The sequence below is a fragment of the Petaurus breviceps genome, unplaced genomic scaffold, assembly GCF_028583685.1.
Source record: "Petaurus breviceps papuanus isolate PSGF00001 unplaced genomic scaffold, PetGlider_PUasm1.0 179, whole genome shotgun sequence".
NCBI classification, from domain to species: domain Eukaryota; kingdom Metazoa; phylum Chordata; class Mammalia; order Diprotodontia; family Petauridae; genus Petaurus; species Petaurus breviceps.
Window position 1 is genome coordinate 43,497 of NW_027185779.1, and position 16,175 is coordinate 59,671.

A 16,175-nucleotide genomic window follows, 5' to 3' on the forward strand; every position below is an offset into this window, starting at 1 on the left:
ACTTCACAGTATACAGACTGTCCTAAAAAAAGGCCAAGTACAGTTTTAGGTTTAAAAAAAAAGTAACTATTTTTAGTTTTAGGCTTTAATAACTTCAGAGTATAAATGCTACAAACTTACAAAAAATCATTTGAAAGTTTAATTATATAAATTTATTTTATACTTATTTTTTTGTGAATTTGGATAATAATTTAATTTTAATAATTAAATATTTAATCGATAATTTTAATTAATAAATTTAAACTTTAACAAGGTAAGGCAGTGACTCATTATGCATTTTGTGTATGATAGTTTCCATATGCCACTTTCTAAGATCAGTGGATTGATAAAGGAGGTTCTGTTGCTTGGCCAGCTCAATCACTCAATCTATCTCTATTGGGCTTTTCCTTGTGGAGTCACATCAGAATTGTTATGTTTGATCTTAAGATTAGAATTGATTATAAATGTAGTACTTCCAGGGGGTGGCCAGGTGGCGCAGTGAATATAGTACCAGTCTTGGAATCAGGAGGACCTGAGTTCAAATCCAACCTCAGATACTTAACACAACTACTAGCCATGTGACCTTGGGCAAGTCACTTAACCCCACTTGCCCTCCAAAAAGCAAAAAGCAAAAAAAAAAAATCAATGATAAATGTAATACTTCTAGTCACTGAGACATAATTATTGAAAATTTTTATAAAGTTCATAAATTGAATAGACCAATGTATAGCACACGATAGTGATTATGTTGAATTTTAATACGAAACATATCAATATTTTAAGCCTTCAAGTGATTATTTTTCAAATATTTTTGGAAGTTTGTAGTATTTGTTCTTCTGAAGTTATCAGTTTAACAACACACTAAGACTTTGAACATCCTGTATTAAAAAAAGTAGCAGTCATCAAAACCACCTTTTTTTTTTAAAGAAAAAAAGGCTAAAATAATTAAAGATAGATCAATGGAAGAAATGAATGAGGAAGAATCAGAAACAATGAAAATCAATAACCTACTTTTTGGTAAATCAGAAATCATAAATTAGGAAAGCCCTATTTGATAAAAATTACTGGGAAAACTGAAAAGCAGTCTGACAGAAATTAGGCTTAGACCAACACCTTATACCATATCCCACAATTTGTTCTGAATGGAGACTTGACTTCAATATTAAAGATAATATTCTAAAAAAATTAAAAGAGAAGCAGATTGCATGCCTCTCACAGCTATGGGTAGGAGATATATTCTTAATTATAAAAGATAAAAAAGGTAGCTTTGATTATATGAAACTGAAAAGCTTTTGCACAAACAAAATTAATACACCTAACATAAGGGAAACAGTCAATCTGCAAAATATCTTACTATCAAATCTCTCTGATAAGATATATGTATGTGTGTGAGTGTATGTATAATTAACATATATATACCAAAAATAGTTGTCAAAAGAATTAAAACTATTAACAACTGCATAAAAGAATATTACAAATCACTAATAAGAAAATTATGAATGAAAATAACCCTGAGCTTTTATTTCATATGCTTCAATTTGTCAGAGATGACAAACAATGGGAATAGTCAGTGTTGGAGGGGTTATGAGAAGATATGCATTGTTGGTAGAGCTATGAAAGGGTACAATCATTTTGGAATTATGCAAATAAAGCGACTAAAATACCCGTATCCTTTGGATTAGAGATTTCATTACTAGGCTTATACTCCAAGGAAGCAATTGATAAGAAAAAAGTCTCCATATACAATAAAATGTTTATAGCAGCACTTTTTGTGATAAGAACATATTGGAAACAAAGTAGATGTCCATTGATTGGAGAATGACTAAACAGATTGTGGCATGTGAATGTAATGGAATATTATGTGCTGTAAGAAATGAATATGATGAATACAGAGAAACATGAATTGATGTGGAGTGAAGTAAGCAGAGCCAAGAAAATAAGATATGCAATGACAACAACAGGTAAATGGAAAGAATGGCTATAAAAACAAAAAGTCAAAAGTGAATTGCTGCAAAATTATAAAAAAACAAGTACAGCTCAAAAGAAGAGATATGAGAAAAACTTCCCATTCCTTTGCAGAGATGGAATGGCCACAAATTTTATACATAGCACATATTTTCAGACTTTAATTTATTTCCTCTTATACTGATTTTTTCTTTTTTGAAGCATTTGATAGTACAGGATGGCTCTTTGGGAAGGAGGAATCCAGGGGAAATATGATGATAAAAAAATAAAAAACCTATTTAAAAAAAGAAATTATATCTCTAGATATATTTGTATCCAGAAAATGGAATTTCCACTGCTCATCTTACTGTTCTCTATTACTCTCTAGAGCCTTCTCTGACAATCTGGTAAGGATTCAGTCAGGAAAGGAGTGCAGAGGAATGGCCAATAGTTGAGTATGAACCAAGAGGTTAAGGAGGGTGCAGAGTTCAAATCCAGAAGAAAGGAACAAAAGAATCCATCTTGAACTTCTTAAGTTTCTCCTGGGAATTCTCAAGAGGAAGAATGAAATCTCTGAGGAAGAAAACATTTGCTTTCTAAAAGGATGATTTCTTACAAGTCTAATCAAATAGAGTGTTGTGTTTTTTTTTTTGTTTTTTTACAATTTAATTAAACAATCTGGAATACAATTGATTAGGAGCTTAATGATTTGGGAAAAGTTTCTGGGTAGAAAACTTTCCCTTGGTCTATTATCCCAAACCAAAAAAAAAAAAAAACTGCTCCTAATGTCTGGATCAGGGTCTGGTGACTCAGACAGTCTGAGGCAAGGCAGTAACTGTTCTACGTGCACTTTAGAATAATAGTCCCTTTCTAGTGATGACAGAGTGCAAGATGATGTCTAAGGTTCCACATGGGACAGCAGGAAAACCAATCCTGCTCTTCAGAGAAAAAAAGCCACCGTGCACATTGTGCCAAGAAGACACAGGGGTAGGAGGAGGGGGGAGAAAGGTGTGTTTGTGTGTGTGTGTGTGTGTGTGTGTGTGTGTGTGTGTAATTACATGATTTTACTATTTTTTTACAATAAAAAAATCAGAATAGTCACCTCCTGTTAACTCTATAGGAAACATCATTTCATAGATACATAGATTCATAGATAAAAAAGTATCTAGTCATCTCATACTAAATAAATAAAGGTCCTAGTTTAAAGGTCTAGAGACTTTTGATCTACACCAGGACCTGGCTATGTTACATTGGGTAAGTTATCTAACTTCTTTGATCCTCATTATTTTTTGTCTGTGAAATGAGGGATTAGACTAAATTTTTGTCCAGGAGTGAGTGCACTGTCACTCATATTTTTACAGACATAAACTAGATTGTAAACCCTTTGAGGGAAAGGTGTCTGTAACCATCCTTTACTGTGCTTAGCCCCAGACGGGGCACTGAACTTGGAGTCAGGAAAACCCGAGTGGGAATCCTGCCTCAGATACTACGGCTATTCCATACCCTGACCCTCAGCAGTCATTTAACCTTGAAGTGCTTTGGTTCCCTCATCTTCAAAATAAGTAGGTTAGGCTCGATGATAAGCCTAGGTTCATATTCCACAAAGGTTTTATTGATAATGATTTCAGGCTTGTCACATTTTCCTTGAGGTTGGGTCACTCATTGCTTCTGTAAGCATTTGCCATGGGGAGAATTCCAGGACTTAGAAAAGGGGAGGATCTTTTTTGCATCAAATAGTACAAGTCTCAGAAAAGTACTGTCTCCTCTCTCGTGCCTCAAGCTCATCTCTGCATCCAACCAGCATCACGAAGTGAAGCCCCTAAAGATAAACTAAGTCAAGGCTGGGCAGATAGGTAGAGGATCTCCTTTGCATGTTGGAAATCCACAGAGGTAAATGAAGGCAGGTGAGATGCAAAATAACAGAAAGTTGGACCCAGAAGGGACCTTATAGATTTGCCAATACAATCTCTTCATTTAGCAGATTGGGAAACTGAGACTCAGAGAGGTCCATTAAATATTGGAGCGAATTATATTGAAATGAATGTTGAGGGGAATACATGATAGCACTGGGTCTCAAACCCAAGTCTTGTGACTTCAGGTCCACTGTTCTTTTTGTGGCTTTTGGAGACAAACCTCTGATTTCATCCATGAAGACAACTTCTAGCGTGGAATCTCCATCCACACTAATGTAAACAGACAACTTGTCCACATCTTACAGTCTTAAAGGGTGGCCTAGGGCATCAAGAAGAGACGAGCCCAGATCACATGGCTAGTTTGGATCATGGGTAGGATTTAAGCCCAAATCTTTCTGACTCCTGGGACAGCCCTTTACCCATTACTCCTCATTGCTTCTCATTTTTTCCACTACACCATATTTAAATTGAATCCAGCCTCTACCCCAGCATAGGTAGGGAAGGGAATAATTTTTCTGTTGCTTTCAGGCTCCTGGCCAGGGTTCCCAGGGCTTCTCTTTGAGGTCTTTCCTGATCGTTAAAGCAGAACTGTTAACTCATAGATCTCTCCTTCGCCCCCATTACCCATTATATTTATCTGTCTAACCCTTCCTCCCTAGCCTATGGTAAAATGTAACCTCCTTGAAGCCTAAGATCATTTCATTTTTTCAATCTTTGTACCCTCAGCATTTAGCTGAGGGTACAATCCTTGACAGACAGTAGGTGTTAAATACCTCTTTGCTGAATTGAAATGAAGTGAATCATTTTTGTTTTCCATTCTTCAATGATATACCTCCCTAGTTAAGTGAAAAAGAATCTCCTTGGTTAACATCCTTCAGGCCAAATTCATAGTCTGCCTTTGGGAAGGGTCAAGGGCACACCTATCTGCTTAGCTGGAGCTGGCTCACTGCCCCCCAACCCAGCAGGCTTTGTGAAAGCGGAGGTGAAGTCATGTCTGTCATCTGGCACAAGGCTGGGGAACATATACCCCAATCTCCAGTTAACTGTGGCTGAACTGAAACCCCAGCATATTATTACTGGATGTAACAGTCATACTGAATCATCCTGGGGGGAAGACAGAAAATCCCTTTTTGTGTGAGAATAGCCTGGCTGCATACATCTAGTGGGGCGCTGGGGCAGAGAATATCTCTGCCAGTACAGCTATGTTGTATTACTTCACAGGTTCTCAGTCATATTCTACCTCCATATGCATGTATCAAATTTCAGTTTTAATTCCCCTGATTTTCACCAATGAGATCACCCTATCCCCAGTAACAAATGTACTCTGAATGGGAAAATGGGGAAGATAGAAAGTATAATGATGCATCTATGTATGTAGAATACAAGCAGCATTTGCACAGACGAGTATGTCCCTAGACATGAGAGCACAAGGTGAGAAGGAGTGAGCTTGTCATTATTTTAGGAAGGCCCATGTGAACTCTGGAACAAATGGGAATTTTAAAGAACTTTCAGGGAGGGAGAGAGCAGTTGGGTGTTAGAACCCAGCTACTCGGATTCAATAGCAACAGGAATATTTGGGGAATTCTGGCTTCTAATCATAAATGGAGCATTGGACTTTTGTTGGTCCATTTGTATGGAGTAAGATAGAGTAATTTTCCTGCAGAGCAAATTAAAGAAGGAAGGCCTAATCCAAAGAGACAAGATTCCTTGGATCAATTCAGAGAAAGGAGCTAACTCCTGGGAAACTGAGGGTTTGAGGATCCATGACACTCAGTAGATATCACTCATAACCTTCTTATCTTTTGCTAGACTGTTTAGAATCTCTTCAAGAATGTCAGTGTGGGGCAGAACTGAGGGTTTTTTTTTTTTTGCTTTTTTCCTTTTGGAGGGCAATTGGGGTTAAGTAACTTGCCCAAGGCTACATGGCTAGTTTTTTTGTGTGGGTGTTAAGTGTCTGAGGCCTGAACTGAACTCAGGACCTCCTGACTCTGGGGCCAGCACTTTACTCACTGCGCCACCAAGCCGCCCCTAGAACTAAGTTTTGAAGAAATCCCCACCTCCCCTGCCTCATGCTTTCTCTCCTTTTCCCATTCTTCATGCCCAAAGTTGGCTGATGACTGAATTAGGCGGGGTCATTGCAAGGACAGAGAAAGTGAATAAAAAGGGCTTTGTGATACAGCAGAAAGAAAAGGAAAAAAGCATGAAATTGGAAAATCTTGCCTAGAGAGTGTGGGAAAGAAGGCAGCCTGGGGACCAGCTGGTTGGCAAATTGAAGAGATGTTTCTCAGGGCAGACAGATCTCTGAGGGTTGGCTGTATACGAATTCATATATAAAACAGAACAGCTGGCCAATGAGGGCCCAGTCCTGGGACCATGTTCAGGGAATCCATGTGGATGTTTGATGAACCTGATTCTGGATATGTGTGGTGACGTGGCATGGAGAGATCAGAGCATGTATTTGGAGTCTGTTTCTCATGGGCTTAACTTTGCAGTAAAGAGGGCTATTTGGTTGACTGAGGACCCAGAAGTGGGAGATCATAAAAAGGTTCCAGTGGAAAAATTTGCCCTTTCTTTCCTGCTAGCTATGAGGTGTCAGAATGACCCTTCAAGTTCAGGAGGACCAGTGGGAAGTTACCATCCCTCCTACTGTGCTTGCCCCATGGCCTCCCAGGCAAACCTATATTGGGGATAGGGCTGTGTTGTGTTTAGGTGTTCTTTCCTTTTGGCATAGAGCCTTGTGAGCTTTGAAATATCAAAGAATCAGAGATTCAGTGACAGGAATTCATACCAGTATTTGCCAGCGATGGAGTCCAGTGAACCTACCCAGCCTTAAAGTGTGACCTACCCGATCCCCAAACTGGTAGTTCAACCTGGTACCTGAGATACCATGTTCTACAAAAATATCCATGGCTATACTGTACTTGGACATGAATCTGGTGGGGGCAAATGCTTTCTAGAAACCTCTTGAAGTCTTAGTCTACACTCTCAAGGGACAAAGGTGGAGGAGGGGAAAGTATGATGTTGGCAGAAAATGTTTTTGTTCCTGTCTTCTCAGGAAATATCCCTCTAACAGCTAATTCATATTAACTGGTTAAATTAATAACGGGGGCACTAATCATTAGTTTAATCAATGATATAGGGGAGAAACTAGCTGTAACTGTCAACTGATATTAGGAAAAATGTATTAGAATGAGAACTCAAGGCAATAGCATTAGAATAATCACCCCAATCATTCAGAATTACCCCTAGAATCTTGAAGGGGTGATATAGCCACTCCTTAGGACCCAACTTTCCAATGCAGAGTCCCAGGGTCTATAAATGGGCCCACTGCCCCTCCCCCACCCCCACCCTCATTTCTCTAGCACTCTGAGGGGAAACAGTGAGCTCTGGGAACCTGATCTGTTGGTGCACATACAGGTTGGGAGAGTTGAGTGCAGCAACTTAATACATATATGCTAAAATATTCATGCATGTAGTATGTCCACAGAAAGACCATTTTTTTTGAAAAGCAAGAACTACTGAAAACTTACTTTTGCAGGTTCTTCCATCACTCCTGAGTATGTATCCCTCAGAGCACTGACAAGCAAAGGATTTGTCAGTATTTATGCAGGAATGTTCACAACCATGATCACTCAACAAGCAGTAATCTACCCCTACAAAACAAAGAGCCAAGCGAGAATTCTGTGAAAATTGAGTGAAACAGTGATGGAAGGATATATCTTGTTCAACTCACCTCAATTTAATAAATACTCAGTAAGTTACTACAAAGTGAAAAACATTGTGCTTGAGAGTAAAGTTCAAATTCAGTTGCCTGGCATTCATGGTTCTTCATGATCTGGTACCAATCTCCATGGCCCATCTCCTCTCATATTGTTTCCCTCTTGCACTTGATGCTCCAGGAAAACAAGACTCTCTCTACACCCTACACTAAAATCACATGATTTCTAAGTTGGAGGGAACTTCAGGGAGGTCTCTAGTTCAACCCATAAAAGAGTGAGAACCCCTTCTATAATCTCCTAGACCATAGGCTGTTCAACTTTTGCTTCAAGAGTTTCCGGGAAGCCACTTCCTCCTGAGGCAAACAATGAACCTAAATTGGGCTCTCTACAACTTCCATCCTTTGGTCCGAGTTCTCTCTGGGGAAGGAGGGGAAAAACATTTATTGAACACCTACTATGTGCCAGAACTATGCTAACAGCTTCACAAATATTATCTCATTTGATCCTTACAACAACCTTGAGAAGTAGGGTGCTATTTTCTCCCCATTTTACAGGTGAGTAAACTGGGATAGACAAAGTTTAAGTAACTTGCCTAGGGTCACACTGCTAGTGTGCTAAGTGTCTGAGGCTGGATTTGAACTCAGGGTCTTTCTGACTCTAGATCCAGCCTTCTGTGCACTGTGGCACCACCTAGCTGCCCCTCTAATGACCAAGCAGAAAAAGACTAATCTCTCTTCTGCCTGACAGCTATTCAGAACCCGAAGACAGTTAATATGTCTCCCCTTGGTCATCTCTCCTCTAGGAAAAACATCCCCATTTCCTTCACTTTTCCTCCGGTAGCACGGTTTCTAGCCCATTCACCATCTTAATAATTTTCCTCTGGACACTCTCCAGTTTGTCAATGACCTTCTTAAAAAGTGGTACCAAGAACACAGTATTTTAGATGGAGCCTGGAGAGGGCAAAGTCTAATAATAAGACTATTGCCTCTCTTGTTCCAGATCCCATATCCTTCTTCATTCAGCCCAAGATGGCGCTGCCTTCCTTGTTTGCCATCAGTTGCTTTGGAGACTTGTACTGCCGGAGGCTCAGTGCTTTGTATGCTCTTATTGTCCCTTGTGACTGGTATTCCTTCCCTCTTCTTCACATGTGAAATTCCTACCCATTGTCTAAAGCCCAATTCAAATGCCACCAAGTCTATGAAGCTGTCCTGGTTTCCCCATTGGTAACAACCTTCCCCCTGGGATTTCACACAGCCTTTGATTTTTGCACTTCACTAATGTGTTTATCTTGTAATGTATATTACAGTTACCTGGGCTGGACCATTATCCCTCTACTAGGTTGTAAGCTCCATAACTATCCTATTCAATCTTGCCTCCCCCTTAGGAGTTGGCACACAAAATTTAAAAAATGCTAAGTAATCATTTACTGAAACGCCCAGATTTGTTTTACTTGACTGTTACTTGTTTCAAGATAGTGCTTTTATTTTGGGGGAGAGTTGGAGGAGTTAGGAGAGTTAGGAGGCATCAGGGAAGGGGTTAGTGACAGAGATACCCAAGAAAGGGAAGAAAAGAAAGAAGAGAGCATCAGTGAATCATTTTAAAAATACACATAAAGGATACAGACAAATAAGGTGGTACTGGAACCACAACATTAAATTTAATATTCTTAAATGCCAAGAGATGAGAGAGATGATGCTTCATTAGTTTTGTGTAGCAGAGATTGGCCACCGTGTTGATCATAATTCTTAAGTCTTCCATGGTTGTTTTCCTTTACAATGTTGTATCATCATATAAATTGTTCTCATTTGGCTCACTTCTAAGAAACCACCAAGTTTTTCTGAAGATATCCTTTTTATCATTTTCCATAGCATAATTATATTCCATTCCCTTAATATAACATATTTTTGTTCAGCCATTCTCCATTTGATAGGTACTCGCTTTGTTTCTGGTTCTCCTACAGAGCAACTACAAAACAATTAAAAACAAATGCTGCCAAATTACAAAGAACAAGCAAGACCCCAAAGAAGAGGTATGAGAGGATATATCTTCTCTTTCCTTTGTAGATGTGAGTGGACTACTGGTGCAGGATTGCATTTAATGTCAGATTTTTTGATATAATAATTGATCTTGCTGATTTTTTTATTCTTCCTCTTTAAAAAAAAAGAAAAACTTTGTTGGGGGCAGTTAGGTGATACAGTAGATAGAGAACTGAGCGTTGAGTCAGGAAGACCTGAATTCAAATTTGACCTCAGACACTTAATAGCTATGTGACCCTGGGAAAGTCACTTAACTCCGATTGCCTCCAAATTTTTTTTTTGCTTACACAAGATGGCTTTTTGTGAGGGAGGATGGAGAGGAATGCAAGGGGAAATACAGATGATATAAAAACAAAAGGTATCAATAAATATCTATTTTTAAAAGCTGTACGATAAATATGTTTGCAAGTGTAGATTCTTTTCTTCTTTCTTTGATCTCTTTCAGGGTATATTCCTAGTAATGATATTGCTGGGTCAAAGTTTAGTGACTTTTGAGTATAATTCTAAATTGGCTTCCAGAAAGGCCGGCCCTTGTCATAGATCCACCATCCAACAACTGACATTTTCCTTTTTTTATTCTTGGCCAATCTGATGGGCATGAGGGGCAATCTTGAAATTCTTCTAATTTGCATTTCTCTTACTATTAGTCATTTGGAGCATTTTATCATATGGTTGATATCTTACATTTCTTCTTATGAGAACTGTTTGCTCATATCCTTTGATCATTTATCATATTATCTATGTGCCTGATATTGATTCCCTATATATCTGGGATAACAGATTTTTATCAGAGAAATTTACTGCAAAGATTTTCATCTAATGAATTCTCGACTTTATTTACTAACAATTTCACTTTTCAGAAAGCCGTGAAGAACTATTATTCTTGATCTACTGTATTTTGTCCCAAAAAGAAGATGTGGTTGGGATCCCAGAGCACATAGTGAACACTGCATTCTCAAAAGGGAGGGGATGCTGAACTTAGTCAGATATGTATGATGAACTTTAGGAAAACAGGTCCCAGAAAGTTCAAAGAAGTGATAGGTTATGTTCTCAAGATGGTGGCTTAGGGAAGTTCTCAAAATAAAATTCTGACCATACAATTGCAAATGATCATGAGATTGAAGGGAGTGGCAACTAAAGAGACCTATTTGATCAAACCTGGAGCTCTTTGATGAATTCGTGTGTGATTTAATTACTGTAGGGATCTTCAGGTGAGAAAACTCCCTCTCCCACAGCTGACCCACAATACACAATCATAGAAAGAGATATTGACACAAGGGACATGGATGAAAGGAACAAGGATAAAAGATGGAAAAAAGACACCTAATCAAAGATGAATACACAAGTATTCATGGCACAGGTCAAACAAGCAGAGTGAAGGGAGGCAAAAGCATAGAATCAGTTGTGGCTAACAAAAAATAAAAAATATTGGGGACAATAAATGGGGATTTAAAAGATATTCAGAGCAAGAAGAATGTGGAAAGGCTAGATCTGCAGCTTGGGCTGTCTAGTATTTAATAAATAATAAAGGTAAAGTGGAAGTACTCTGTTCTTATGTTTCCATCTTCTTTATCAAGGGGGAAAATATTCAGAAAAAAAAATGTTTAAGAGGGATTTGAGGCTCAAGACCAATCAGGAAGTCAAAAAGTATCATAACCCAAGGTACAAAAATAGAAAAGCCAAAACAAAACAATGAAAACTTGTAGATGAGATCACAGAAACATTCTTTATCATCTTTTAGTAATCATGGAGACAGGAGACATGCCAGAAGCCTTGCCTTGGCCAAATGTACTCATTTTTTTTTTTTTTTTTTAATTAATTATTTATTTATTTTTAAGCAATCAGGGTTAAGTAACTTGCTCAAGGTTACACGGCCAGTTATTTCTGGGTGTGGTGCTGAGTGTCCGAGCCCGGGATTAGATCTCCAGGTCGTCCCAACACTGGAGCCAGTGCTCTTACTCGCTGAGCCACCTGGCTGCCCCTAAGCAATCGGGGTTAAGTAACTTGCTCAAGGTTACACGGCCAGGTGTTTCTGGGTGGGTGCTAAGTGTCTGAGCCCGGGATTCGATCTCCAGGTCTTCTCAACACTGGAGCCAGTGCTCTTACTTGCTGTGCTACCTGGCCGCCCCAAAATGTACTCATTTTCAAAAAGGAAAAAAAAAAGCATACTTCACAAGCTATGGACTGGCAGAGGTGATACTGACATCCAATTCTAGAATAAATTATAAATGACTCACTTTGGATCACTTATAAAGGGAAGTGGTGATAATTAGGAGTGCACGCCATACCAGACTAATCTCATTTCCATTTTAGACAGGGCTATTAGATTGGTAGATCAAGGAAATGGTCAAAGTACATCTTGGTTTCATCAAAGTGTAATGATACTATTAGCTCACATTTTTATAAGTTTTTGCAAATTACAAAGTACTTTACTCACAACAATCCTGTGAGACAGGTAGTACATTATTCTTATTTTGCAGATAAGCAAACTGAGATAGAGAGAAGTTAAGGATTTGCCCACAGTCACATAGGTGTTACAAGTCAGAGCTGGGAACTTGAATCTAGGTCTTTTGTCTCCAAGTCCAGGGTTCTTTCTACCCTAGTCTGCTATAGACAATCCCTGTGATAACTTTATGGAAAGAGGAAGAAATGTAGACTGAATGGTTAGACAAAAAACAAAACAAGTAAACAATCGTTTTTATTAAGTACCTACTATGTGAAAGACACTTTACAAATAATATCTCATTTGATCTACACAACAACCCTGAAAAGTAGGTGCTGTTGTTATCCCCATTTTTTGGCTGAGAAAATTGAGGCAGGTGGAGGTTAATTGCCCAGGGTCACACAACTAGTAAATGTCTGAGACTGGATTTGAACTCAGGCTCTCCCTGACTCCAGGCCTAGAGCTTCAGAAAATGATTAATGAACTGATTACATAGTGGAGGAAGGTCTCCAATGACATACCTCATGCCTCTTTCTTGGGCCCTGTCCCATTCATCATCTTAATTAATGACCTCAAGGAAGACACAGAAGGCGTTTTTATCAAATTTATAGATGATACAAATATAAAAGGGATAGATCATATGTTAGATTCTAGAATCATGATTCGAAAAGTTCTTGATAGGATGAGAAGATGGGCTAAATCTAACAGGATAAATTATAAGAATAAATGGAAAGGGCTATACTTTAGTTAAAACAGTCAACTAGCCAAGTATAGGATAAGAGCAATGTGGTTTAATAGCAGCTCATTAAAAAGACTTAGAGGTTTTAGCTTACTGAAAACCCAATGAGTCAACAGTATAAAGTGGCTGCCAAAAGGGCTAACACCATCCTCTTTTGGGGGGGAGGGGAGGGACAGTGGTCTGGATTAGTGAATTCATCACTTCAGGTGAGGAAACTCCCTCTACCATTGATGAATTGTAATATAGTCATGGAGAGCTGATTGGGACAAGATTAGGTGATTTTGTTCAGAGTCACAGACAATAATTGTCAGAGATGGGATTTGAACCAAAGTCTTCCAAACTGTTAAGACAATCTATCCTTATTGTCTCTTGATGCCACCTTTGTCATAAAAGAAATAAACCAAAGATATAATACTTAGACTATGGTCAGACCACATCTAGAATACTGTCTTTAGATCTAAGCACCACATTTTGCAGGGCATTGATAGATTTGAACTTGTCCAGAGGTGGGTAGGGGCAACTAGGTGTTGCAATGGATAGAAGGTCAGGCCTGGAGTTAAGAAGACTTGTCTTCCTGAGTTCAATTCTGGCCTCAGACATTTACTACCTGTGTGACCCTGGGCAAATCATTTAACCCTTTTTGCCTCAGTTTCCTCATTTGTATAATGAGCTTCAGAAGGAAATGGCAAACCACTCCAGTATCTTTGTCAAGAAAACCCCAAATGGGGTCACAAAGAGTCAGATATGACCAAAATGACTGAATAACAAGAAAGGATGGTAACAAAGATGGTGGGTGGAATTTGGAACCATATAATGAGGAATAATTGAAGGATGTAGGGACATATAGCCTGGGGAAAAGAAGACTTGGAAGAACCATGACAGCTGGCTCCAAATATCTGAAGGCCTGTCATGTAGAACAGTGATTAGAGTTATTCTTCTTTTTGGCTCTACCAGGGCAAACTAGGAACAATAGTTGGTTGTTATGGGGAGGAAGATATCAGTCCAACATGAGAAATAACTTCTTGATGATTAAAGTTTTCCAGAAATGGAATGGATGATGTTGTGAGGTGGTAAGTTTGCCATTGCTGGAAGTATTTAAGCGGAGGCTGGATCATGGCCTTAGGGATATTCTAGAGGGCATTCCCTGCATGGCACATGAGGTTGGGTTGGGTGGTCTCTAAGGTACCTCTCCATTCTAAGATTCTATGATTCTAAAGTCATGGAAGAGGCAACTCCAATAAAACAACCCTTTCCCCCCAATATGTCACACAGTTAAAATCAAAACAATCCTGAGGTTTCACTCTACAACCAGCAAAATGGCAAAGACAATAAAAAATGAACATGGTCAGTGCTGGAGGGCCTGCAGGAAGCTAGGTTCACTGATACAGTCTTGGTAGAGTTTGATTGGTCCAATCATTCTGGAATTTTGCTAAAAAAGGTATGATTAACATCCATACCCTTTCACCAGATACCCAAATCACTTCTAGGCATGTATACTAAGGAAGACAAGGCAGAAAAAGTCACCTATATACTAAAAAGTTATAGTAGTGCTTTTTTGTGGTAGCAAAAAATTAGAACCAATTAAATGGCCACTGAGTGGAGAAAAGTAAAGCAGTGGAACGCATATTTAATGGAATATTGTGCTATAAGAAAGGATTACTATGATACTACAAGAATCCTTATATAAAGTGAAATAAGTAGAACCAAGAAAAAAAATGCATGACTACAACAATGTGCCCAGAAAGAACAATAAAATGGAATAGAAGACTGTGTAATTATAATGACCAAGCTTCACCATGCCTGGAGAAAAGTTGAGAAAATATATCTCCCTTCCTTTGTTGCAAAAGTGGGAGACTAAAGCATCTACTCTTAGATGTTGCTGACATGTTAGATGGCTTTACTGATTTTCTCTCCCTTTCTTTTTCAATCTTTATTTTAAGCCAGGGGTGGGAGCAGAGGAGAGAAGGGTCAACAAAGATAAAATTAATAAATATAAATAATAAATAAATTAATAAATATAAATAATGAATTAACGAAAGGATTTGTTCTGCCAAGTTTGAATTTCATCAAAGGGCTGCACTTCAGGACCCAGAGGGCCACATGTGGCCTCGAGGTCGCAGCTTCCCCACTCTATAATTTAAGGCATAGCTTATTCATTAGAAATAGGGAAAATAACATACTTGGAAATGAATGTGATATAACAACAAAAACAATTTTTAAAAAAATCATGCAGTTCAACATATATCTCATCTCAATCTCTCTGGTACAGTTAAAAGGCCATTGTAAAGGAGGTTCAAACTCCTATTTCTCTTTAAAAGCTACTGGAGAAATAGATGGAAAAAGAATTCCAATAGAGTTTTAGTGAAAAAAATTGTCAGCCCTTTTCTCCCCTGCCCCCATCCCAGCCTTCTACTTAATTTAGTGTAATGGTAACTGTGGCTCAGAGAAGGCCATGTTGGTAAAGTTGAATTAATGTAGAAAAGAGACTCTTTGAAGGAGCGAAGGAAAGAGACTCACTTGTACAGGTTTTGAGGTCCTCATTAATGATGAAGCCTTCTGAACACTGACACACAAAGGAGTCATCTGTATTTAGGCACAGCTGCTCACAGCCGTGGTTGTTCTCTGCACAGTGATCCACCCCTAAATTCATTTAAATGAGTGAACAAAGAGAAAAAGAAAGTCAAGAGCCATGGGGATTTAAAAACAAATCCTGCTTGGGGGATTTTGCATTGTTTCAATTCATCAGCAGTTGGAACAAGGGGGTGTGCACGTGGCATTCCATACCACAGACTGTTTCCTCTTATGAAAACCATCCTCTGCCCCCTTCACTCTTTTCTTAAGGAGAATGCTCATACAATTTCAATGACCGAGACATAATTCTGACAGCTTATGTTACTGAGTAGAGGTCACAGTTTTAAAATACACTTTTTTTCCCTTTACTGTTTTGAACCTGAAAGATTCTTGCTTGGTTTGTGATAACATTTTGATGATTTTCCTCCTCCAACTTCCACAACAAACAACCCCAGACACAAAGAACATTTGTTTGGTGGTTAAAAAATAGTATCGCTGGTTTGGGGAGAGTGATGGAGAATAGCTAACATTTATATGGTACTTGCTATTGTTCAGTCCTTCTAGTCATGTCCGACTCTTTGTGACCCCATTTGGTGTTTTCTTGTCAAAGATACCAGGGTGATTTGCCATTTCCTTCTCCATCTCATTTTACAGATGAAGAAACTGAGGCAAACAGGGTTAAGTGACTTGCTCAGGGTCACACAACTAAATAAGTGTCTGAGGCTGGATTTGAGCTCAGGAAGATGAGTCTTCATGATTCTAAGCCTAGTGCTCTATGCACTGTAACCTTTAGCTGCCCCACCCCTTTCTTCTTCTTTTTTTTTTTTTTTT

The 16,175-nt window shown here is 38.6% G+C and overlaps 1 protein-coding gene across 2 annotated transcripts in view; it reads right to left on the reverse strand.

Moving 5' to 3' along the window:
* MATN2 (matrilin 2) overlaps positions 1-16,175 on the reverse strand; it is a 114,415-nt gene that overhangs the window by 32,627 nt on the left and 65,613 nt on the right. For both annotated transcript variants that reach the window (XM_069086581.1, XM_069086580.1), the window contains exons 6-7: positions 15,291-15,413; positions 7,367-7,489 (exon numbers count right to left, since the gene is read on the reverse strand). In XM_069086581.1, coding sequence (XP_068942682.1) covers positions 7,367-7,489; positions 15,291-15,413 — 246 coding nt within the window. The remainder of the gene's footprint in view (positions 1-7,366; positions 7,490-15,290; positions 15,414-16,175) is intronic.